This window comes from Erpetoichthys calabaricus, chromosome 5 (genome assembly GCF_900747795.2).
Source record: "Erpetoichthys calabaricus chromosome 5, fErpCal1.3, whole genome shotgun sequence".
In the NCBI taxonomy this organism is placed as follows: Eukaryota; Metazoa; Chordata; class Cladistia; order Polypteriformes; family Polypteridae; genus Erpetoichthys; species Erpetoichthys calabaricus.
The window spans coordinates 24,613,377-24,638,045 of NC_041398.2; the positions used below are offsets into that span (position 1 = coordinate 24,613,377).

A 24,669-nucleotide genomic window follows, 5' to 3' on the forward strand; every position below is an offset into this window, starting at 1 on the left:
CTAATAATTCTTTACAAATTATATAGCACTTTTCTCACTACTCAATGTGAGTGGGTAGCCACAGCAACCACCACTAATGTGCGGAATCTACCTGGATGAAGCGATGGCAGCCATTTTTGGCACCAGACAGTAGCTGTTAGATGGTGAAGGCATGAGAAAGAGAGCCAATTAGATGTGGTATGTGCTGTTTTCACTTGACTGCCCCTCGCTGCGTATCTCACTTCATGGCCTATGGACAATAATCACACAGATTGTAAAGTAGGGTGTGGGGTTCTGCATTGTGTTGTCAAAACTCCACAGCTGCTGCAAGCATTCAAATGAACAAGACACATCTATACTTTGAGAAAATGAAACCAAGAATCAGTGATAAAATGATTATTTCTAGTTTCCTTCTGTTATCACAAGGATACCTCATAAATGCAGAAGGCACATTTTCTTTATTTGAAATGTTTGCCTCTTCAAAACAGACATGTTTGGTACATTTTAAGGATATTTTTTTATTAGGGAAGGACACAGGGTTCCATAAAGTCTCCTTGTAAGCTGCTAGAACAAAGTATTTTTAAAATTTATAAAAAAAAACCTTCACTATAGAACACAATTTTATGTGGCAAATTAATGTATACCATGATTGTGAATAAATAACTTCAATTTGAGAAACATCAAACTTGCCCTTTAAGAGAAATAGGTCGGAAATAGATGGATAAACTGGATTTGTTATTCATTAGTGTCTGTTTTTAAGATTCTGGTGAATCACCGAAAGAAGTCAAAGAGAGTAATCCTGGCAGCACTGCAGGCACTTCTGGCCTTTCCAAGAAGACATCAGCAGGTAAAACTGTGGGTTGGAGGGTTGACTTGACATACACATGGAGCTTTGGAAGCATTTAACTGATACACACTTCCAATTTGTATTTCCTACTCTTTTGTCTCCCGGCAGCTCCAGTGCCTTGTCCCAATGTGAACACCAAAGCTTGTTGGCTCATACTGCTGCTCTTGATAATTTTACTGGTGGCTGCCCTGGTTGGTTTTGTCATTTCTTGTAAGTATTATTCCATATGGGTATGTGTATATTGTATATATCTTTGTAGCACCCGACGCTTTATTGCCTAAAGTATTTGACTATAATGTCACCAAAATGTTGGGAATCAAGATGGACTAAGCTGAAAAAGATAGATTTTGTGGTTCAGTAGCAACTAGGCAGCAGTCAACTCGGCGAAAGACAACCCGGCGAAAAGACAACTCGACGAAAGACAACCCGGCGAAAAGACAAGTCGGTGAAAGACAATTCGGCGAAGAAACAATTTGCCGAAATACAACTCGGCGGCATCCTTTACCAGTTAGGTAATAGTTAGGTTCAAAGAGATTTTTTAATTGTTTTAGTTGTTTGTCACCCAGTTGCCCCTGAACGAGATTTTGTAGTTGGAATGGACCTCAATTGAAAAAGAAGAAATGAGAGCTTCTACCTCTGTAGGCTGGTAGAATCCAGCTTCTTTCACTATGTCAGATTTTCACTTGCTTCTCTTGGCATAAAGCTGAAAAATGAAATGAGGTTTTAATGGAATGGAAATGGAAAATTTTCAAATGTTAAAAATGCAGTTAGTAAGACAAAGCTTTAGTGCATGTGTGCTTCCACAAGCCAAGTGATTATAAATACTCTGGATTGCAGTGTCTGATGGATCTGTGAGGGAAAGAATAAAAGAAGGAGTGGAACTGAAATGTACAGAACATGCTTGTATCATGTTGGTAGATTTTGTTAATCCGACAGAAATTATTAATGTTTGAATAAAAATCAATTAATCAGTCTTTCTTTTAGTAGGCACTTTCCAGATCAAACAAGTACAGCTGCTTGTAGCTCAAGTGGGTGCTCAAGACACTCAAATAAAAGAATTATCAAAAAAAGTATATACAGTATGTGGAATTGAGAGGGTGGCTATTTGACCCAGGTCAGAAATACTGTGATGAATACATAGGAAGTTTATTTTCTCTAGATATGATGTTAAGTGTAGTTGTTGGTTTTCTCTTCCATGTTGTTAAGTGATCTCATGTTTGCTGGAGCTTCTGTTAGCTGGACCATGGTTACGAAAGATAGGAAGTAATCCTGAGCTGTCAAAAGAAAATAAAACAAATAACTTGCTATCCCAATAGGCATGCCTAGGAAATATTTGCCCTGACTAACAGATGGGATGCCTACAGCTTTTATCAATCAAAATAGCACCACCCTCATCAGCTCTCCTCTGACCTTATAAGCCTATTTACCATCTGTAGCCTCTCATCCTTTCCAGTCAAGCTCTTGCCACCAATAAGCCTTCCGAGTCCAAGTTCAGTTCTGTAATTTGATGGAAGGGGATTTTAAAAGAAGGACTCACTTCTGTCCATATCCCAGGGATATCTGCTGAGGCCAGGTATAGTCTTTGAAACTGCTGTGGCTTCCCCCCAGAAATGATCAAGTGGCCCCAGATGTATCTGTCATCCATTGCTCTGTTTAAAGGAAGGCAAATACGATCAACACATGGGTGCCATGCATAGGAACAACTTCCTCCCTGCTACCATCTGTTGGACTAAGGAAACACCTACCCTTTATAGCTTTTTTCCCCAGTATCTTTCCTTTTTACCCATGATTAAGTACCTACTCAGTTATGAAAGGGCCATCTGAACTCCAGGATCCTGGGAATCATACCATGCCCTAGTTGGGGCACTGGATTATAATGGCACATAACATTCTTTAGCAATAGTACCCCAATTCCCCTGGCATGACAACAAGTGCTGCCATTACCAGTATCCTTTCATTGTGGCTATACTCCTGTCTTGAACAAAGTTAAGCTTCCAACAGCCTCTCTGTTCTCCAGCGCAGTGACGCTTACCGGTGGTACACAAAAACAAGTCAGAAGTGGTAAGTGGGACCAAAGTGAGAGACACAGAGAGAGAGAGAGAACCCCACTGGACAGAAGAAAACTGGAACTTTTTTTTTAAGTTTTTAAATTCTGTTTTTATTTAGCTTTTCAATATTTTATTGTGGTTTGAATTTAGTTGTATTGTATTATTTAGTATTTATTTAGTTTTAGTCTTTTAGAAATTAATGTTTAGTTTTGTCTTATCAGCTTTACTCACCAGAAAATGTTAACAGAGACACTGTTTTGCAAGTCTAATACAGTTTTCTATGTATACATGAAACATACAATGTTACTATCTGTGTCAAAGCTCAGTTGTCGCTTGATAATGTGGCTGTTTAAGGCTTCCAGTATAATAAAAAAAAAAATGCAAGAATCAAGTAGGTAGCATGCTCTGATGCCATTTGTTATTTTAACCTGAAATATGTTTAAGGAAATGGTCATTTAATTTCAAAAAACACTTTAATTCCCAGTTGTGCATTTTCTTTGTGAGCCATACGAAGTGAAACAAATTGGCACCTTTTATTTACTAACTGAGCAGAATACTATTTGCAAGTTTTAGGGGCACCTCACGTCTCTTCTTCAGGCAAGGTGGAATGAAAAGCTTGCATATTGTAATCTACTCAGTTAACCAATAAAAGGTTTGATTTTGCTTCACTTCTCGTTGCACCCATAAATGGTTAACATGAAACGTGACTCTTTGAGTGGGGTAAAATCACCACACAGATATAGTCTTTTATATTATATTTATGTGTGATATTTGTTGATTCTAACTATGTTATTTATACATTTCCAAACTTTAAAGTGTATTTTTCTCAGAAATTTCTTACTGTGGTTATTTTTTTGAAATACTCTTGAAGTCACTAGTTGACCTATGTTAACAGACATATTAAGATATAGATGAAAGCTTTGCCACATATGTAGTACATTACTTCAAGCATATTAATCTAAAATATTAACTATAACACATGACTGGTTAAAACAAAACTGATTCTTTATTGTCCACAGCACCCCTGCTGAATCTCTTTGCACATATCCATCCGCTAATCATTTTCTTTGTCCTGGTTTGACATCACTTGGTGTAGATATCCTAGAAGTTTGAGAATGCACACCCAGTGATGCGTTCAGCTGTGTTCTCAAACCAGGCATTAATGTTTTCTGTCAGAACAAGGGGGCTCCGCCCCCTGCTCGCTTCGCTCTCCTACCCCCGGTGTTTTGAACCCGTGCCCACTGGTGAGCCGTAGTTTCAGACGCGCGTTGTAGGAGCTTGCGTTGTTTTGAACCCGCGCTTGCCCTGCTTCTGCGGTTTGAGACGCGCGTTGTAGGCGTATATCTGTCAGTTGAGCTCGTTCGGTTTGAACCCATGCCTGTTTTGCCTCCACAGTTTTAGACGGTGGATAGGAAGTAAAGAACGCATTGTATGGCAAATCACAAAGATTTATTGGAATATCTGTTTATATACAATATTTGTAGTAAAGATGGTTTGTTGTCCTTGAATGATTTTTTCTTGGTATTGGAGTATTTATAACTTTAAGTTTAATGTCAGATGAACGCCGAACTCATGAGAAGGCTACATAAAGTTGTCCATGTCCAAATACGCGCTCAGAGAGGTATATATCAACTTTGTCCATGGTCTGTGCTTGGGATTTGTTGATTGTCATGGCAAATGCAGGTTTACTGGGAAATTGGCGTTGCCCAAGTGTAAATGGCAATTCAAGGGCAGAACTTGTAAGGTGAATTCAAGGAATTAAAACAGTATTGTCAGTATGTGATCCTGTAAGTATTTTTGCTTCAATAACATTGTTTGTCATGGTGTTGATGACTAGATAGATAGATAGATAGATAGATAGATAGATAGATAGATAGATAGATAGATAGATAGATAGATAGATAGATAGATAGATAGATAGATAGATAGATAGATAGATAGATAGATAGATAGATAGATAGATAGATAGATAGATAGATACTTTATTAATCCCAGGGGGAAATTCACATATTCCAGCAGCAAAAAATATTAAATTAAAGAGTAATAAAAAATGCAGGTAAAAAAAAAAAAAACGTGTACCGTTGCATAAACCCTATTTAGAATTAACGTTTTTTAATAGCATGACAATTGTTCCGATTTTAAGGTTAAGATTGTGTTGTGGTTAAGGTTAAGATTGTGTTGTGGCAATCCGGCTGGGTTAATAGTGTTCAGATATTGTAAAGGGAAATTAAGATGTTCAATGTCGTCTGCAGAATCAATTTTGTCAGTACTTAGAAAGAGGCGGCTTTCCCCAGGTAGTAATGCAATGACTTGGTTAATTATGTGATCCACATCAATATTCTTTGGACATAATACAGCCCGTCGTGTTAACAGTGGTATCTGGTCTATTGTTTTGGAGGCGTGAGCGCAACTACATTAGTTCTTCCTTGTTTAGCGTTAGTAACATGGATAATGGATTGCACTTATTGTTAATACGTAGCGTTTTCTGTAGTTGAATTGTTAAAAATGTATGACTGTAATGTGATGATTAAGTTATGCTATATAGTCTTCACGTGTGAGGATGACGAACCTTTAATACGGAGTGTTCGTTTATTCTTATTGCCCATCAGGTGTTGTGCCTGTGTCTTGTGTGGTTGCACTGTAAATATTGTATCACTGTAATGTGATTCAAATATGTTGTGGAGTCCGTATTTGTGTGGTTTCTGTACTATATCGTGTTTTTGCTTGTGGGTTATTAGAGGTGCGTGGATCATGCATGTGTAGTGTGTTTGCGTACTGTCTGGCGCTTTCCGTACTCCGATTGATTTGTGACCCTTTCTGGACTACGTAGTCTGTCCCGTTTTACTCTGGGGTGGCGTATTATGTCGGGTTTGATTTGTGAACCTTTCTCGACTCCGTATTCTGTCCCGTTTTACACTGGGTTTGGGCACTGTAATCTCGGGCTTGATGGGTGACACCGTGTGGACTCCGTAGTCTGTCCTGTTTCACTCTGGGTCATGTGTGTGACTCTTCCTTTTTGTGTGCTATGGGCTTTGTGTGGCGCCTGCATCTGACTCCTCTTTTTTGTGTGCTATGGGCGCGTTGTCTCATTTCTTATTTCTGTTAGTGGAGGGGGGCTTTGTGTCTCATTTCTTATTTATGTTAGTGTGTGTACTCCATAGTCTGTCCCGTTTCACGCTGGGGCTTTGTGTGGCGCCTGCGTCTGACTCCTTTTTTTTTGTGTGCTATGGGCGCGTTGCATAATTTCTTATGCGTTGCCTCATTTCTTATTTCTGTTAGTGGAGGGTGGCTTTTTCTGTGGAGGGGGGCTTTGTGTCTCATTTCTTATTCATGTTAGTGTGGGTACTCCGTAGTCTGTCCCGTTTCACTCTGGGGCCTGCGTCTGACTCCTTTTTTTTTGTGTGCTATGGGCATTTCCGGTTTACCATTCTCGTTGGAGGGGGGACTTTGTGTGGCGCCTGCGCACTATGTCTTTTGCGTCCACGGGCAGGTCCCTGCGTCCATATCCAGTTTACCATTCTCGTTTAGTAATATGGATACATTTGATAGTTGATATGTAGAAGTTCTTAAGTAACTGGAAGAGTAGCACAAAAACCAGAGGTGTCTGAGATGGTAAAGACATCGTCATGATATTATCAATCGGCTGTTCTTCAGTCAACTTATGATGCTTTTTTGCAGGTGATTTCAGGGGCAGTGTTAACTAAATAGTACTTTATACTTGCCTGTAAAGTGGCTGCTTAAGAAAGGTTTTGGAAAACGCATAAAAAAGTAGCTTGTATGTTTCATATATGCATCTTAAAGCTGCTCATTAATCATTAAGGTTAATTGTTTTTAGGAAACACAGCCCTGATCTCTATATTATTTGTAAATTAAAATTTTAGGCTGTCTAATTTTTAATCCATATCAAACTGCACAATTGTTCATACATTTACAAAACAAAAATCATTACAGAACATTAGATGTACATAAGAAGAATTAAAAGACAAACATATTCTTAAAAGCTATATGTAATACCTTGTTGAATCCCTTCCCAACACCATAAGGACAGATAGAGAAATATCATATAATAAAAATCCAATACTTCACAAGTTAAGACTGAAAGAAGTGGTGGAACTTCAAAAATTTTAATTCCTGTTGTAGGACATATTGGGCATTGCACAATCTGCTAAATCTGCTAAGCTTTAATGGCACACCAAGCCAGTTAGAACAGCAGATTTAACAGTGATGCAGACATCCAGCTGTGTTGGACCCCCACTTACATTCCAAACTAAGTGGTTGAACTCTTCATACCAGGACCAGCCTGTTCATCATCTTATAACAAAGTTACTTACTTACAAAGTTGTAAGTCAGAGTCAACTCAAACTTAACCTGACTTGATGTTTGTGTGTCTCTTAGTACTGCATTAAACACAGTTAGTTTGCTGCTCTTCTACACTACATCCTAATCTCCAATGTCTCACCTGTCTGTTGTCTGCAACTTTCTGTGAAATTCAGTGTACATTTGTGTATATAAGACAGTATGGATACTCAGATCTGTGGTCTTATTTTCTCCATCACTTTCTCTTTATTCTTTAGCTCGATCATGTTCTGTTTGTCCTCAGAGCTCATTGCTCTTTGACTCCAAGTGTTATTTCTTCTTCACTGATAAAATGAACTGGAGCAAAAGTCAAGACAACTGCACATCAATCAGGGGGCATCTGGCAATTATAGAGAGTAAAAAAGAGCAGGTATGACATTCATCATAGTGGGGTTCATGTAAAGGAATGATGAGAAAGAACTGAGATAATGTGAAGATGGTCAGTATGTCTAAGGAGAGGTTGAGGAATTAGAGGGGGAAGTTAAAGTAAACCTGCAGGATGTCACTCCTTTGTATCCAGGAAATATAAAGATTCCAGTGAAGAATTTACTGATGGTTTATTTTTTTCAGGAATTTTTAATATCAAACTTAGGAAACAAAACAGATGAAGAGAAATCCTACTGGATTGGACTGTCAGATCAAGTGACTGAAGGTCACTTTCTATGGGTGGATAACACATCTCAGGACTCAAAAGGAAGGTAAGAAAATGAATTTACAACAGAAATCAACAACTGTGAGTTAGAGAGGAGCAGACACTGCCAAGCTGCCTCAGTCAGTCTCAACTCATCACCACAGGACAGGAGTTCTTAAACTTTCTAATGTGAGGACCCAAATAACAAGATCAGTCCCACACTGGGACCTAAGATGAGGATTATTACCATAATAACAACACAGCCATACATAGACAATTAAGAAAGTCATATAATGAAAAGAGTAAAAGTTTTTGTTTCCATTCAAGCCAGTTTCTCACATGCAAATTGCCAAAAGAGAAAAGTAGAAAAAGAACATATTGTTAATGAACCAATTATTATTATTCAAAACAGGGAAGAGAGTCTTGAGGTATTTAATACCAGTTTAAATGCTTAACACTAGAATACCTGAAGCCTACGAAAAAACTCACAATCCCAGCCCACCTTAAATTCCTTTGCATCTCTCCGTCACTGTCTTTTGTTTTGTAAATGTGTCGATCAGCAAAAGCAGCGAGCATCCTGCTATCACATCCCCCCACGTCTGCAGAAAGGGCAAATAGCTCTCCCAGCTCAAGCCTTGTTTATCTGGAAGTGAGGTACCTGGAGATGTACAGAGTAAATAATATATCGTTATTTGGAACACATGCATTTCATGTATGTACCGTGTCTACAAAGATCTATGTAAGTGTAGAATGACAGGAAATACAAGAAATGTTGAACACATACCTAAAACACAAACTTTTTTCATGTTTTAGTACTAACGACAAAATTATGACATGAAGTGTATAATGTGTGAAGACTGAAGTCCAAATACCAAATAAAATACTTTCACAAAAGGTAGATGTATAACACTTCATGTCAAAAGCACAATTGTGCTTTTATTCAAGAATATAGCAGAAGAAAATGAAATCAGTTATAGTAGTATATTGACACGACTGCTTTAGTGGTACAGCAGTAAGAACTGCTGACTCATAATCAAGAGGTCGCGTGTTTGACCCTGGCCGCTTCCCAGAGTTAACATTTTGAGTAGTGAGCTGCTCTTATTGTTACTATTATACAATAAAAACATACTGTACATTTGATTTGAGTCTGTAATAGCCGGTGTAAATGAATGGTACTTGTAAAGGTTAGCCTTTTTTTACCGGTTTTTTCGTAGGCTTCAGGGATTCTAGTGTTAATAAGCTTTAGTAAAGATAAGAGGAAAAAAAATCTTTCTTATAAGGACTGCAGTGGGAGGTATGATGATTTTTGAAACAATAGTGGTCACTTAATTTAGTCACTTGACTCATAATATGGATAAGGAATAAAGTAGTCAAAAAAACATGATCCATCTCTGTTAGTCTGTCTTGCATAACACTATTGTTTTAAAGAGCCTTTTTCAAATATGGTCCACCATTAGCATTACATTCTTCGGAAAAAGTTTGCAAATCGTTTAGTATATCCTGGTTTTCATTTAAAAATTCAATAAACTGAGTAAAAAATGTGGAGCCTTGTAGCTAATCTATAATAATAAAAGGCAAAGCCCTCACTGACTGACTCACTCACTGACTGACTGACTGACTGACTCATCACTAATTCTCCAACTTCCCATGTAGGTGGAAGGCTGAAATTTGGCAGGCTCATTCCTTACAGCTTACTTACAAAAGTTAGGCAGGTTTCATTTCGAAATTCAAAGCGTAATGGTCATAACTGGAACATATTTTTTGTCCATACACTGTAATGGAGGAGGCGGAGTCACGTATCGCATCATCACGCCTCCTACGTAATCACGTGAACTAAAAACAAGGAAGAGATTTACAGCACGAGTCACACGCGGGAACGAAGGTAAATGACGTTAATTTTTGACTGTCTTTTAATACTGTGTAAGCATACATATTAACACATGTGCAATTAAACGTGTGCATTTACGGGGTGATTTCTCAGGCTTAAAAGCTCGCCTTTTACTAAAAAGGTAAATGCAAAACTATTTTCAATCAGTTTATTGAAACGCTCCCGTTAAGGATTGCAATAACATATTCGCGAGATAAAAGAACGAAGTAGGGGGAAATGGAGGAACAGCCGGAAACAGCGAAGAGCAAAAAATTAATTAAACAATTGAGAACGGAGCGAGTGAAGCATACAAGCATGTTCATAAGGGAAACAAAGCACGGTGTAAAACGTAAGTTTAAATTAAGTTTATAGAAACGCTCCCGCTGCGGATTGCAATAACATATTCGTGAGATAAGAGTTTAATGAGAAGACACGAGGTATAAACGAACCACACGCCGTGGCGCAACGTTAAGGGCAACAGTTTCAACCATTCTATGATCTGCTTCTCGCAACTGAAAGACGGCACATGGCGGATGTTAGCCGACTTGCTGACCGCAACGTTAGGGGCTTCAACTATGGTGCTGACGCCACATCTCAGTGCCAACACTTTGCAGACTCTACTTAAAAGACACGCCCTCCTCACTGGACAGTTAAAAAGACCAATCAAACTAACGATGACATCAAGTATTACCCAATCAAAAGTAGGAAAGGAGGCATCTTCATAAAATGCGTGTGGGATGATTTGCATGACATGCTGCTTTAAAAAAAAAATGATAAAAAAAATACGGGATAAATCCCGTCCAGTATTGATTCAAAACGGGACGCGCAATTTCATTCTCAAACGCGGCACCATTCCGTATTTTAAAGGACGGGTGGCAACCCTACAGTGCCAGGTAACCACCCATACAATCAGATTGTGATTCAGACTAGGAATGCAATGAATGTAATTACCCCGATCTACATACAAGGCGAAAGTCTTGCAACATTCAAAGATGATGGTTTGGGATAATTAGTACTTATTAAGTACACCATGGCACATAAAAGAGCTTATGAAGCCTTGAACCGAAAAAAGCAAGATCTCAGAGATCGTAAAAAAAAAAAAAGGAGGTAATGTCGTTTTACTCGCTGTACATTTTAGTCAAACATTACCAGTTATTCCACGAGGGAGACCAGCAGATGAACTCAACGCGTGTTTAAAATCCATGCTTCTCCCACGCTCGGTTATATGTCGCGTGTTCTCGGGTAGGTACACCAAAAAATGTATACATTTAAGCATGTAATGGGCAAACAAAAAATGAGGTATACCCGAAGGCACTGCAGTAGTACTCAATGTAACTTTACTTCTTAAATGTTAATGTTTTACTGTTTAATAATTTATGCGCTTCTTATATATTGTTCAAATTCTTTTATCAAAATACCAGTGACAGCGCAATGCACGATAACATGGAGTGAATACACCATACGCATCTGCCCACGGCCGCCCTGGTGTGCGCAGATAGGAGTTGATTCTAAAATAAAATAAACATAAAAAGAGTAAAACAATCATCACCCATAAAGCAGATAGCAGACGTGACGTATTATATGTGTACCAGATTTCAAGTCAATAGGTGAAACGGTTTGCAAGCTACAGGTGATTTAAAATCCTGGACAGACCAACAAAAAGCCACGGTAGCAAATTATAGAAGAAGATTTTACTGTTTAATAATTTATATTTATATGAAATGTGCTTCTTATATATTACTTCATATTCTCATATGATAATGATGTTAATGTTGTTTATATTGATTTCTATGTTATTGTAAGTGCATCTATGTGTGTATATGTATGTATGTATGTACAGTGGTGTGAAAAACTATTTGCCCCCTTCCTGATTTCTTATTCTTTTGCATGTTTGTCACACAAAGTGTTTCTGATCATCAAACACATTTAACCATTAGTCAAATATAACACAAGTAAACACAAAATGCAGTTTGTAAATGGTGGTTTTTATTATTTAGGGAGAAAAAAAAATCCAAACCTACATGGCCCTGTGTGAAAAAGTAATTGCCCCCTGAACCTAATAACTGGTTGGGCCACCCTTAGCAGCAATAACTGCAATCAAGCGTTTGCGATAACTTGCAATGAGTCTTTTACAGCGCTCTGGAGGAATTTTGGCCCACTCATCTTTGCAAAATTGTTGTAATTCAGCTTTATTTGAGGGTTTTCTAGCATGAACCGCCTTTTTAAGGTCATGCCATAGCATCTCAATTGGATTCATTTCAGGACTTTGACTAGGCCACTCCAAAGTCTTCATTTTGTTTTTCTTCAGCCATTCAGAGGTGGATTTGCTGGTGTGTTTTGGGTCATTGTCCTGTTGCAGCACCCAAGATCGCTTCAGCTTGAGTTGACGAACAGATGGCCGGACATTCTCCTTCAGGATTTTTTGGTAGACAGTAGAATTCATGGTTCCATCTATCACAGCAAGCCTTCCAGGTCCTGAAGCAGCAAAACAACCCCAGACCATCACACTACCACCACCATATTTTACTGTTGGTATGATGTTCTTTTTCTGAAATGCTGTGTTCTTTTTACGCCAGATGTAACGGGACATTTGCCTTCCAAAAAGTTCAACTTTTGTCTCATCAGTCCACAAGGTATTTTCCCAAAAGTCTTGGCAATCATTGAGATGTTTCTTAGCAAAATTGAGACGAGCTCTAATGTTCTTTTTGCTTAACAGTGGTTTCCGTCTTGGACATCTGCCATGCAGGCCGTTTTTGCCCAGTCTCTTTCTTATGGTGGAGTCGTGAACACTGACCTTAATTGAGGCAAGTGAGGCCTGCAGTTCTTTAGACGTTGTCCTGGGGTCTTTTGTGACCTCTCGGATGAGTCGTCTCTGCGCTCTTGGGGTAATTTTGGTCGGCCGGCCACTCCTGGGAAGGTTCACCACTGTTCCATGTTTTTGCCATTTGTGGATAATGGCTCTCACTGTGGTTCGCTGGAGTCCCAAAGCTTTAGAAATGGCTTTATAACCTTTACCAGACTGATAGATCTCAATTACTTCTGTTCTCATTTGTTCCTGAATTTCTTTGGATCTTGGCATGATGTCTAGCTTTTGAGGTGCTTTTGGTCTACTTCTCTGTGTCAGGCAGCTCCTATTTAAGTGATTTCTTGATTGAAACAGGTGTGGCAGTAATCAGGCCTGGGGGTGGCTACGGAAATTGAACTCAGGTGTGATACACCACAGTTAGGTTATTTTTTAACAAGGGGGCAATTACTTTTTCACACAGGGCCATGTAGGTTTGGATTTTTTTCTCCCTAAATAATAAAAACCATCATTTAAAAACTGCATTTTGTGTTTACTTGTGTTATATTTGACTAATGGTTAAATGTGTTTGATGATCAGAAACATTTTGTGTGACAAACATGCAAAAGAATAAGAAATCAGGAAGGGGGCAAATAGTTTTTCACACCACTGTATGTATGTATGTGTATATATATATATATATATATATATATATATATATATATATAAAAAATATATATATAAAAAATATATGTGTATATGTATATATAATATATCTCTATATGTGTGTATATGTGTGTGTATATGTGTATATGTATATATATATGACAGCAACACTCATAACAATGACAACACAATTACATTGACAATCATGTTACGTTATTTTTAAAATGTTTCCTTTACTTTTTCATAACCTCTTTAACACACTACTTCTCCGCTGCGAAGCGCGGGTATTTTGCTAGTTTATGTATAAAATTGCATACACTGTATTTTACATTGGTTACAGGATAGATCTTAATGGAGAATTCAGCCAGCAATCTACTTTTTAAGTGTTTAATGCTATAGACTGATGCTGTGCTGAACACCAAAGTCCATTTAACAGTCTTTCTCGCCCTTTTAAAAATGTTCCAGTGTTCTGACAGCTCTCAATGGTCCAACAAACACATCCTTTACAATATCAGTAGAATGAAATTTATACTTTTAAAGTCCTCACCGGGACATGTTAAACTTCATACAAAATCTCCTTTGCATGTCTGTAACAGATTTGGATTCAATGTATGCCATAACAGGAAACACATGATAAGGCACCAAGCAGTTGTACATGTTGAACCCCTGAAACTTCATTTAGCATAAAACAATGCCATGGCACTATATATATATATATGTAAATATATCCCCACCATACTGATTCACCCCTCCCCTCCCCACAATACCATGAAACTAAGCACATCTTGCCTCACCAATTCTTTTCATTATCACATTTCAAACTAACTTCACCTAACAAGCCTGTCTGTCATTCCCTCTTCTTCTCTCCTTTCTTAAATGTGTCTTTGCATCTCAATCACTTCAATCTGAATATTTCAAATATTGGTGTAATTATATATAAGTACGCTAGAAACAAAAGCCCTCTGTGATGTATCAATGATATTTGTGTCACAGTCAGGTGGCAACCCATCACAAACATGTCCACAACTCATAGCTTAAGAAGCACTGCAGTAGGAGGATTAGATATTGTGGTTTTAATTAATTCATTATGTTAATTATCTTGACCAATTTACTTTATTTGTGATGATATTGCATATTTAATACTTTACTTTCGAAGAGAAACTCAAACATGCTAATTGTAAGCAACAGAAAAATAATTCATCGGCAAAGCCAAGGATTTAGAAAAAACACAAAACACAAAAGATAAGAACCAAACTATACAAAACAGAAGGTCTTGTTTCCCTTATCTCAGTTGCAACTTGCTAAAATCTTAGGACATCCATTTCATTGTAATTCTTGGCTAAACAGTCAATTCTTTCTTTAAATCTCACTTATCCTTTGCCTGTAAATGACTATTTCAAATTTTGTAGTTTTGTTGGACAACATGATAGGTTCATATTTAGTCTTTGTTGATTTTTCCCAAAAGAAATTTGCAGTCTGCTCAAGTTATACTCATGTCTCTTTTTTCTCTGCTGTTTCTTACTAAAAGTTTAGAAAGATTTAGACAAAAGACAGACTGACTGTTACAGGTTACTTGTGTAATAAGAAATAAAGTTTGAGCTTAAAACATCATCTCCACTATCAGATTTTAAAACTTTAGAATGTACATTTACTGGTTTGACATGATACAACTAAAGAAGGGTCCACACTAAATAGGGCTCATTTAAGATATATTAGATCTTGCTATGTCTTAATCTGTAACTCTTCTGAAGTCTCTCATAAAAAGACCGGCTGAGGTTGGGTGAATTTAGTCTTTTGTCACGTGATAGAGTTCATTCAGAAAGACAAATGATTTGTGTTTGCATTGCCCTTTTACCTTTCTATCTTGTAAGCCTCATTTTCCAAAATTACATCTAAATCATCAGCATTTTTCCAATTCTAAATGCGATTCACCTTTAAAATGAAGGTTCCTCATCCCTTTAGGTGAAGGTAGGATTTCTGACAAAAAGCAAATAAATGGTTCTGTTAGATCACAATGATTACAGAAGACATTGACCAACTCTCGTTCAAACACACAACCTGACATGCACTTTTTTGGATGTGGGTTGAATATCCAGAGTACAAATAGAAAACGTGTTGTGAGTTGATTCCATACTACATTATTACTAAGCTTTAAGCGTGTTATTTTCAGATATTTTGCATCTCTTATAATTTTTGAAATATTGAGAATTGAATTTTGATATTGGTTTTACTTAACTATTATACTTAACTATTATTTACAGTTGTTTAAATTTTTTTGCTCCATTTCCAATGTCACATGTTTGTATGCGATAGCCCCTTTGCTATGACATAGCTCCCCTTGGGCTATCGAAGGTCGCAACTTTTCCATTATCAGTGCGACAAGTTAAATATTATTACATTATTATTACAACATTACATTAGTAACTATTGTGAATAACACCGGGGCGGCATGATGATGCAGTGGTATCGCTGCTGCCTTGCAGTTAGGAGACCTGGGTTTACTGCCTGGGTCCTCCCTGCGTGGGGTTTGCGTGTTCTCCCCGTGTCTGTGTGGGTTTCCTCCCACAGTCCAAAGCCATGCAGGTTAGGTGTATTGGCGATCCTAAATTGTCCCTAGTGTGGGTGTGTGTGTGCCCTGCGGTGGGCTGGCACCCTGCCCGGGGTTTGTTTCCTGCCTTGCACCCTGTGTTGGCTGGGATTGGCTCCAGAAGACCCCCATGACCATGTAGTTAGTATATAGCAGGTTGGATAATGGATGGATGGATGAATAACACCAATTTGCTTAAAAAACAATCTTTCTGGTTCCTGGTCTTTAAGCCCTATGTTTTTGACTATGATTTCTTCTCTCACATTTGGCTTTGTGTACGTTATTTATGACTTTCTTGTAATGAAAATAGGCTGTATTTTTGACTGTGTTGTTTTCCAGTCCTAATCATTACAAAGCTGCTCGGCTCTTCTGCAGACCGAACAACATGCAACAATGCACAATCTTAGGGAGCTGCAGCCTGTCTGGGAAGAATCAGGAAAAAGGCTGGAACCATATTTTTTCTGGACATCAATACATTGTATGCCATAGTCATCTACTCTCACAATCAGCCTGACTTGGTAAATTTAGCTAACAGAAACTTTTTGTCATATGGGAGAATATAACAGTACCCAGAGAAAAAATAAGCACAAGGACATGCAAACACACTAAACACGACAGTGAATGAGCCAGGAATGAAATGGAAGTCTCTACAGCGGTGAGCCAGTAGCATGGACCACTGTATGACGATGACACTCTGAGCAAAAGACATGCCTCTTGATCTTGATTTGCAATGCTTTTATATGATCTGTACAGTAAATTAGTTGAGTAGATGTTTGCCTTTGTGTTTCTCATTTGCATCATGGTACAAGACAAAGTTCCCATAATAAAATTGTGATGCATTCAGATTATCAAAAACCAGGCTTGGCTGAAGTGTTGTGGGATGCAATTTAAAATGATTGCTTTTGGCCGTGCAGGCCTCTGACTCAACTGAAGACTTGTTTTTAGAGCAAAGTCAGACAGTGAATACAATTAATGCAGACCTTTGTACACTTTGTAGCGATTAATAAATTTCTTGAAAACTGACCTGTAGATAAAAAGATCATAAAAGTATGACAAGTACAATCCTTTCTTTCATTTAGCTGAAAATCCTTGTGATTATAGTAATTAGAAATGATGAAGTTGTAATGCTGCGGTGGATTGGCACCCTGCCCGGGATTGGTTCCTGCCTTGTGCCCTGTGTTGGCTGGGATTGGCTCCAGCAGACCCCCGTGACCCTGAGTTCAGATTCAGCAGGTTGAAAAATGGATGGATGGATGAAGTTGTAGGGCGGCACGGTGGCGCAGTGGGTAGCACTGCTGCCTCGCAGTTGGGAGATCTGGGGACCCGGGTTCGCTTCCCGGGTCCTCCCTGCGTGGAGTTTGCATGTTCTCCCCGTGTCTGCGTGGGTTTCCTCCGGGCGCTCCGGTTTCCTCCCACAGTCCAAAGACATGCAGGTTAGGTGGATTGGCGATTCTAAATTGGCCCTAGTGTGTGCTTGGTGTGTGGGTGTGTTTGTGTGTGTCCTGCGGTGGGTTGGCACCCTGCCCAGGATTGGTTCCTGCCTTGTGCCCTGTGTTGGCTGGGATTGGCTCCAGCAGACCCCCGTGACCCTGTGTTCGGATTCAGCGGGTTGGAAAATGGATGGATGGATGGATGGATGAAGTTGTAATGACAGAAAAGAAGGAGTAAAAAGTGGAGGTCTCTGTCTTTAATGACTGTAAATCACATAAAGTGGGCTGAGTAAAACACTACATAACATGACATTTGGTAATTTGATTGATGCCTTTGTGATCACAGATTTGTACAACTGGAACGTTTCATAAGTTAAATGACTTATTGGGTCCAATGCAGTGACACTGAATGTAAAGCCTTGGGGTTTATAACTCAACACCTAAGTCACCATATAAAATATTTAGCATGTCACAGAGTTTGCTTATCAACAACATAAATGTAACTAAACTGATGGCATGAAATAGATAGATAGATAGATAGATAGATAGATAGATAGATAGATAGATAGATAGATAGATAGATAGATAGATACTTTATTAATCCCAATTGTAAATATATGGTCTCTGTAGCTTCTGTCTAATCAACTCTGTTTAATTTAACAGGTTAAATGAAGCATAGCATACAGTATATTAATCACATTTTTTTTTTGTATTGTAATGCCCGGGGTAGTAAATGTACAGCAAAATCACTAAGTAATAATTAAGTCAACTTTAATTTTACCTTTAAACATCCTTAGATAGACTTGGAAGGCATTCCTTATTCATCTATTAAACAAGCACAAAATCTAACAAATTACCTAAAAAGGGTTCTCACTTCCACTTAAACTCCACTACCTCCATCTCTCTAAGTCTAAACTCAGTCTTCTAAGCTCTTTGTCCACTTTCGATTCCTTCCTGCAGGTCCCACATTTGTCATGAGCTCATATATGCTTACACCACAATATGATGTTGCCTTCTGATAATCCCATTTACCACTGCCATCCTGGTCGTTCACGTTATTTATTGTATAAAGCTTTCTTTGAACTTAGTCACATGGACAGCAGACATCAATTCTTACTTCCTAATCATATCTGTCTCAAGGTACTTGGAGGTCCACATTAATGACAGGTTCGACAGGTCTCGGGAACACAGACGAACTACAAAAGAAAGGGCAGAGCAGTCTCTTTCTTTTAATTTGGGATGTGACATCCTTCACATCTTCTAAAACACTGTGATGGCCAGTGTGGTGAGCTGGGCTGGTAACATCACTTCAAGAGAGGTCCACCGAATCAACAGGCTAATTAAAAAGGGCAAGCTCAGGTTCTATCTATCTATCTATCTATCTATCTATCTATCTATCTATCTATCTATCTATCTATCTATCTATCTATCTATCTATCTATCTATCTATCTATCTATCTATCTATCTATCTATCTATCTATCTATCTATCTATCTATCTATCTATCTATCTATCTATCTATCTATCTATCTATCTATCTATCCAATTGTTGATAAAGACTGAGCTCTTAAACACCCATGACTCCCTCACATTCTCATAGCTGTACCTTACTGTTAAGGTTCTTACGTTACCTCTAATGCAGTAACACCTCCAGATCTCTAATGATTTATTCCTCTGCATTTCCTTTGCCACCCACTAAAAAAGAACACAAAATAAAGAGCAACGTGAGCCCCCGTGCAGTTTATCTGCTTTACAGAAACTCTTAATTCCATTCTCTCATGTTAAACAAAGGAGTCACCCAGCTGTCGTTTTGGCAGACATCAGCACTTTCACAGGACACAGAAGAATAAAATGATTTTTTTATTCTTTCCTGGTTATTTATGTGAAAAAATCTCTTCACACTGATTATTTGTGTCATGCATTTCTCGAGTGGTACAGCTTACAGCCAACAATAATTCAATTTCTTCTTCTGCAGTTTTTGGGGCCTAAGGGAACATGACCGTGGTCAAGAACCAGATAACTGGACTGATCCAGTGCACAATCCTGCTGGAGAGGACTGTGTGCATCTGAATAAATCAGAGCACCACAGCGGCTGGTATGATGAAAACTGTGGAAAACAAAAGAAGTGGATCTGTGAAGCAAAGTGCGTCGTTTGAATTGTAAATGGGAAGAGCTGAGGATTGGCGAAAGTGGACTCAAATGGCTTTTAGTGACAAACAGCAATTTTAATTGAGCTCACACAATGGATTTTCCTTAACATTATCACCAATAACAGGACAAGAGATCACTTTCCATTCAACTTCTCCCTTCTTTAAAAAAAAATGCATTTTAAACAAGAGGTTGCTGAATTTTCATTTATATAAATATAAAATTTTGCTTAAGTAAAGTGACAATCATTCATATATTGCACAAACAGAGCTAAAACATACCAGTGATATAACATTTTGTTCAATTCACTGTAAAATCATTTGTGTTTATCTTTTAACATTAGTCTATGGGGTCAGTTGCAGTGTGCTGTCAGTTCAGGAATGTCCCATGCTGGTTTGGTGTTAGTCTGTTTTTATAGTAACTTTGGGGTTTAGCGCCACTGCAGTGTGCCCCTGAGTGGCAGACTAGTAGCAGACCAAGACTAAGACTAAGAGGAGTTGCATTGGGCTTCTTGGAGTTGGAACAAAGTCGCATACTATCTTAGACCACCTTGTGAGCAGATTTAATGAACTTTATTGTCTAGGCAATGCTACAAAATTAATTTGGCACGCATCAGACAGACTGTTGTGGACATGAAACAACACAAAAATGCCATTTAAAATACCGAAACCATATTTTGTATTAATACTTGGATTTAAATATAGCTTAATACTGATTCAAACATATTTAACTCAATGCCATAGAAAAAGAGAAGTGATGCATGGAAATATGTATAGTGCATAATATAAGAAATAGAAAAATATGAATCAATATACATTTAACCATTTATCGCCAGTAAAGAGAGAGAAGAGTTCATGTCCCTAATTAAGTAATCGCCTTAATATCTATGCCGAGTAATGGTGGCAATTGTGATTACCTGATATTCTGTGATTGCCTTTCCGGCTCCTACTTTCATACACTACCATACATTTCTTTAGGTTTACAATACTGCTCAGCCACTGGTTCAGAAAGGGAGCATTGAATGATGATGCCAATTTCTTCCATGCAGCATTCTTTCAAAGTAACATGGAATATGTTCGCAGATGTCCTCCAGATCTGATATGAGATCACTCACAGTATGTATTATATAGATTATGCTTCAGATACAGTTCTACTAATGTGTATCTCTCTTTGTCATTACTTTCTGTGTAGGCATTTCACGGCCTTTTCATATGCTCAGAGTTATTAATGTTTAAAATAACGACAGTGACACTCACTTCAATCTAATGTACCTCAATGATTACAATAATTTTTATTAAGTTTACATAAGGATGTAGTTTTTCCCTGCACTGTGTCCCTTTAAATCAAGAGGAATGTGTAGTGGCAGGTTGCTAATTGAGAGAGGGCTAGATGTGAATTGCCAGCCAGCTGTTGTTCACAGGTAAACAGATGAGCAGCTGAACAAATCGAGAAACACAAGGCCAACACAAGACCAGTTGCAGATTAATTAAACATGCTACTGATCTTGCTTTGCTGTTCCCTCAGACAGAGCTTAGATCTGAGGATTACTGCCTCTCCACACTACATAGTCTGGACTTGATCCTCAGCTTGGCCGGTTCTGTTTCAGGTACACTGCAAATGACCCATGAGGATTATTGTAGGATTATGTTAGGTTTTTATGAATGTAAAAATGCAGTGTTGCCACTACTGTAGCAATTGAAGTCATTGTTGCATTTTGTCTGCCCTTAGGTTGACCAGCCCCTTGTAAGTCATACCATTCATTATTTTCTACTTTAGATATTCTTCTCTGTTTTTTTTTCTTTTTTGTACATTCTGACACAATTTTGTGAGTTTTTGAATCTGTATGGCCATATTCTATTGCCATTGCTATAGCTGGTTACAAGTACATTGCATCAGCAGCTCCTGTCTATTAAAGATAGTGGTGTTGTACTGTCTACATCCTAGTACTGGAACAAAAATATATATATAAAAAAATCTCTTTCTTTGTTTGCAGCTATAACGTCTCAGCATTTTGATTTTTGGCTCTTTTTTGTGTTTTTTTTTTAAACTTTCCTTTAGATTGTTTCCCTTCATCTCTCAGTACATTTTTAATTGTCTTTTAAAGGCAATCCTGACATTTCCAGGTTTTGGCACAACAAAAGGGTGCTAAAGTTTGGTCCTAGAAGGTTGCAGTGGCTGTGGGTTTTTGTTCCAACCAAACTACTTAATTATAATCCTTGCTGAACACAAAAATGATTTAAATTAATACCGTATTAGCATGTTCATTCTGCCATGTCAGAACATTCTTATATCATAAATTCTTCTTTTCTAAGGAGGTCATCACATTTGATTAGAGCCTAGAGCTGCTTAGATGTTTTCAGATAACTTTCTTCTCTTTCCTCTCTTTCTAATGTAAATGGAACCAAAATGGCTAGTTGCTGATTCTTTTGTTATTTGCATCTCAAAGTTAACTGGCATCTGGTTATGAAAATAAGAAGCAATTAAACTGAGAGAATGTAGCTCTTTAAGCCAAAATAATCAGTTAAGAGATTTTTTAAAATAGAGCATAAAAATGCTGCTTGACCAAGAAATAATTAACTTATAGTTAAAGAAATTGAATTTAAACAATAAGCTGCTGCTTCTGCCTTCCAGAACCAAACATCAGTGTACCCCGATATATAAATTTGCATATGTTTTACATTTCTGTTTCACATAAACACAAGCATTTTTTATTTTGTTCATTCTTGGTAACTTTTTTATTTACGGCATGGTTTATTTTTTTGTAATTTTATGCTTTTTAGAGGTGTGGTGTGGGTGCCAGCATGTTGAGCCTTTTAATTGACTATGGATAAGTTCTGGTTATATGACCTGGGGCCTTATGTATAAACAGTGTGTACGCATAAAAATGTTGTGTAAGCCCGTTTCCAAACTCATATCACAATGTATAAAAACTAAACTTGGTGTAAAGCCATGCACATTTTCACGCCACCTAAATATTTGGTGTACGCAAGTTCTTCGCTCGGTTTTGCAAACTGGCGGCACCCAAAGTCAAAGGAGTGCTTTTGCTCCAGTGTGGTTTCCTTTTGTTTTTTAGATGTACATCCCTGACGCGGCTTTATAAATACACTGGGATTAACTGCATATTGTTTATTAGTTTAAGGCATCTGATTGTAATTAACCTGCAACAATATAATGGTCCACGGAATGGCCAAACTATTCCATATACCATAGCTGCTTTAGTGTTGTTCCCCTCAATGCACCACTCATAGTATTTATCCCACTGTATTTGAATGTGGAATCACAGCTCTGCAGCAGCTGATCGGAAAGAGAATTATCGGTATACAGCATCAAGCACACGCTGCCTCAGCCATGTTGTCTATTGAACTGCTCTCATACTCACACTTCAGAGCTTTTCCTGTAGGGACATCGCGGTTCAGAAACAGTTTCATCCCAAAAACTATAAATGCACTCAATTAGTCCATCAAGTGCTCCTTGTAGATCTGTTTGTTCTTATAAGTAAAATCACCTCTTTGGAAACTTGCGATACAGTTATAATATTGCACAACCTGAGCCACTTTATAAAGCGTGTATTTACATATGATGGCAATATCATTTTTAAGTTGAAATGCAGCAAAATATGTTTATTACATTATACAGATAAAACGTTAACATCATTTAAATAATCTATATTTTTTAATAATTAAACATGTGAGGACACGGTGTCGCTGCGCTAGCATGGAGCTGGCGCCCCGTTCTGGGATTGTTCCTGCCTCGCACTGTATTCTTGCTGGGGCTGGCGCGACACTGGAAGGATAGATGGATAGAATAATTAAACGTGTACTACGAAGATATTTCAATGTTCCTTAAAAGTTTTGAAGAATCAGTGTGCTAAGCTTACAGATGGACTAACGTCTATTACAGAGCTGATTGTGTGTTGATTGGTTACTTGAAAAAAGAAAAGGAAGGACAGGAATTGGAGGTTAGTACGTTTGAAAGAGACAGTACTGCTGCAATAAATTATTTCAGCGAGGATTGCGCACGGCGCAGCAAGCATCTTGCGTGAGGCAGGAACAATCTCTGGACGGGGCACCAGCTTGTCACTATCACTGCGCCACTTTGTTCCCATGTTTAATAACATGTTTTAACTCCTATCATTATGAAAATGATATCAAGTATATAGATAGATAGATATCTCAGTATTTGAATTATTCAGAGAGCTCTAATATCATGATTGTTATGGATTCTGTGTAATGTCAAGGGAAGAGAAAGACCGTTTAAGAAACACATAGTGATTCACACACATAGAGCACATAGAAGAACACATACAAAACAAAGCATTTAATGTGCTACTTTAGTTACAATGGTATTTGAGAAACTAGTAAATTAAACGATTTACAGATGAATTTCATGATGATAGGAGTTAAAGCATGATATTAAACATGGGAACACAGTGGTGCAGTGATTGTTCCTGTCTCACGCAAGATGCTTGCTACACCATGAGCGACCTTCAATGAAATAATTTATTGCAGCAGTACTGTCTCTTTCAAACGTACTAACCTCCAATTCCTATCCTTCCTTTTCTTTCTCCAAGTAACCAATTGCCACACAATCAGCTCTGTAGCTTAGAACACAGATTCTTCAAAACTTTTTAGGAACATTGAAATATCTTCATAGTACATGTTTAATTATTCCATCCATTTATCCTTTCCTTGTCACGTCAGCCCCAGCAAGATTACAGCGCAAGGCAGGTGACATTGTGTCCTCACATGGTTAATTATTAACAATACAGATTATTTAAATGAAGTTAAAGTTTTATCTGTATAAAATAATAAACATATTTTGCTGCATTTCAACTTAAAAATGATATTGTCATCATATGTAAATATGCGTTTTATAAAGTGGCTCAGGTTGTGCAATATTATAAGTACAAACAGATTCTACAAGGAGCACTTGATGGACTGATTGAGTGCGTTTATAGTTCTTGGGATGAAACTATTTCTGAACCGCGAGGAATGGCTCTGAAGCGTTTGCCGTTTGAGAGCAGTTCAATAGTCAGCATGGCTGAGGCAGCGTGTGCTTGATGCTGTATACTGATAATTCTCTTTCCAGTCAGTCAGCCAATACAACCCCTTATGTTTGCCGTATTTTTTTTTTTTAATTGAGCATTTGCAGTTCTGGTTTAGTCTTTTCCCAGTCGAAGATGTGCAGCACAGGCCTACAAATCAGTACAAAAAGTCCGGTACAGTTAGTTCTCCAAAGGAAACAATTTGAAAACTGCTAAAAATGCCACCAAGGAAGCCTTTTCTGCACTCCTTCCACATTGTTAAAAAAAAACAGCAGTTCGATTCC

The 24,669-nt window shown here is 37.9% G+C and overlaps 1 protein-coding gene across 1 annotated transcript in view; it reads left to right on the top strand.

Annotated features, from left to right (window-relative positions):
* LOC114643586 (C-type lectin domain family 4 member C-like) overlaps nucleotides 1-24,669 on the top strand; it is a 58,996-nt gene that overhangs the window by 12,267 nt on the left and 22,060 nt on the right. The window contains exons 3-6 of the mRNA XM_051927612.1: nucleotides 740-826; nucleotides 935-1,036; nucleotides 7,449-7,600; nucleotides 7,801-7,882. Of these exons, the coding sequence (XP_051783572.1) occupies nucleotides 740-826; nucleotides 935-1,036; nucleotides 7,449-7,600; nucleotides 7,801-7,882 (423 nt within the window). The remainder of the gene's footprint in view (nucleotides 1-739; nucleotides 827-934; nucleotides 1,037-7,448; nucleotides 7,601-7,800; nucleotides 7,883-24,669) is intronic.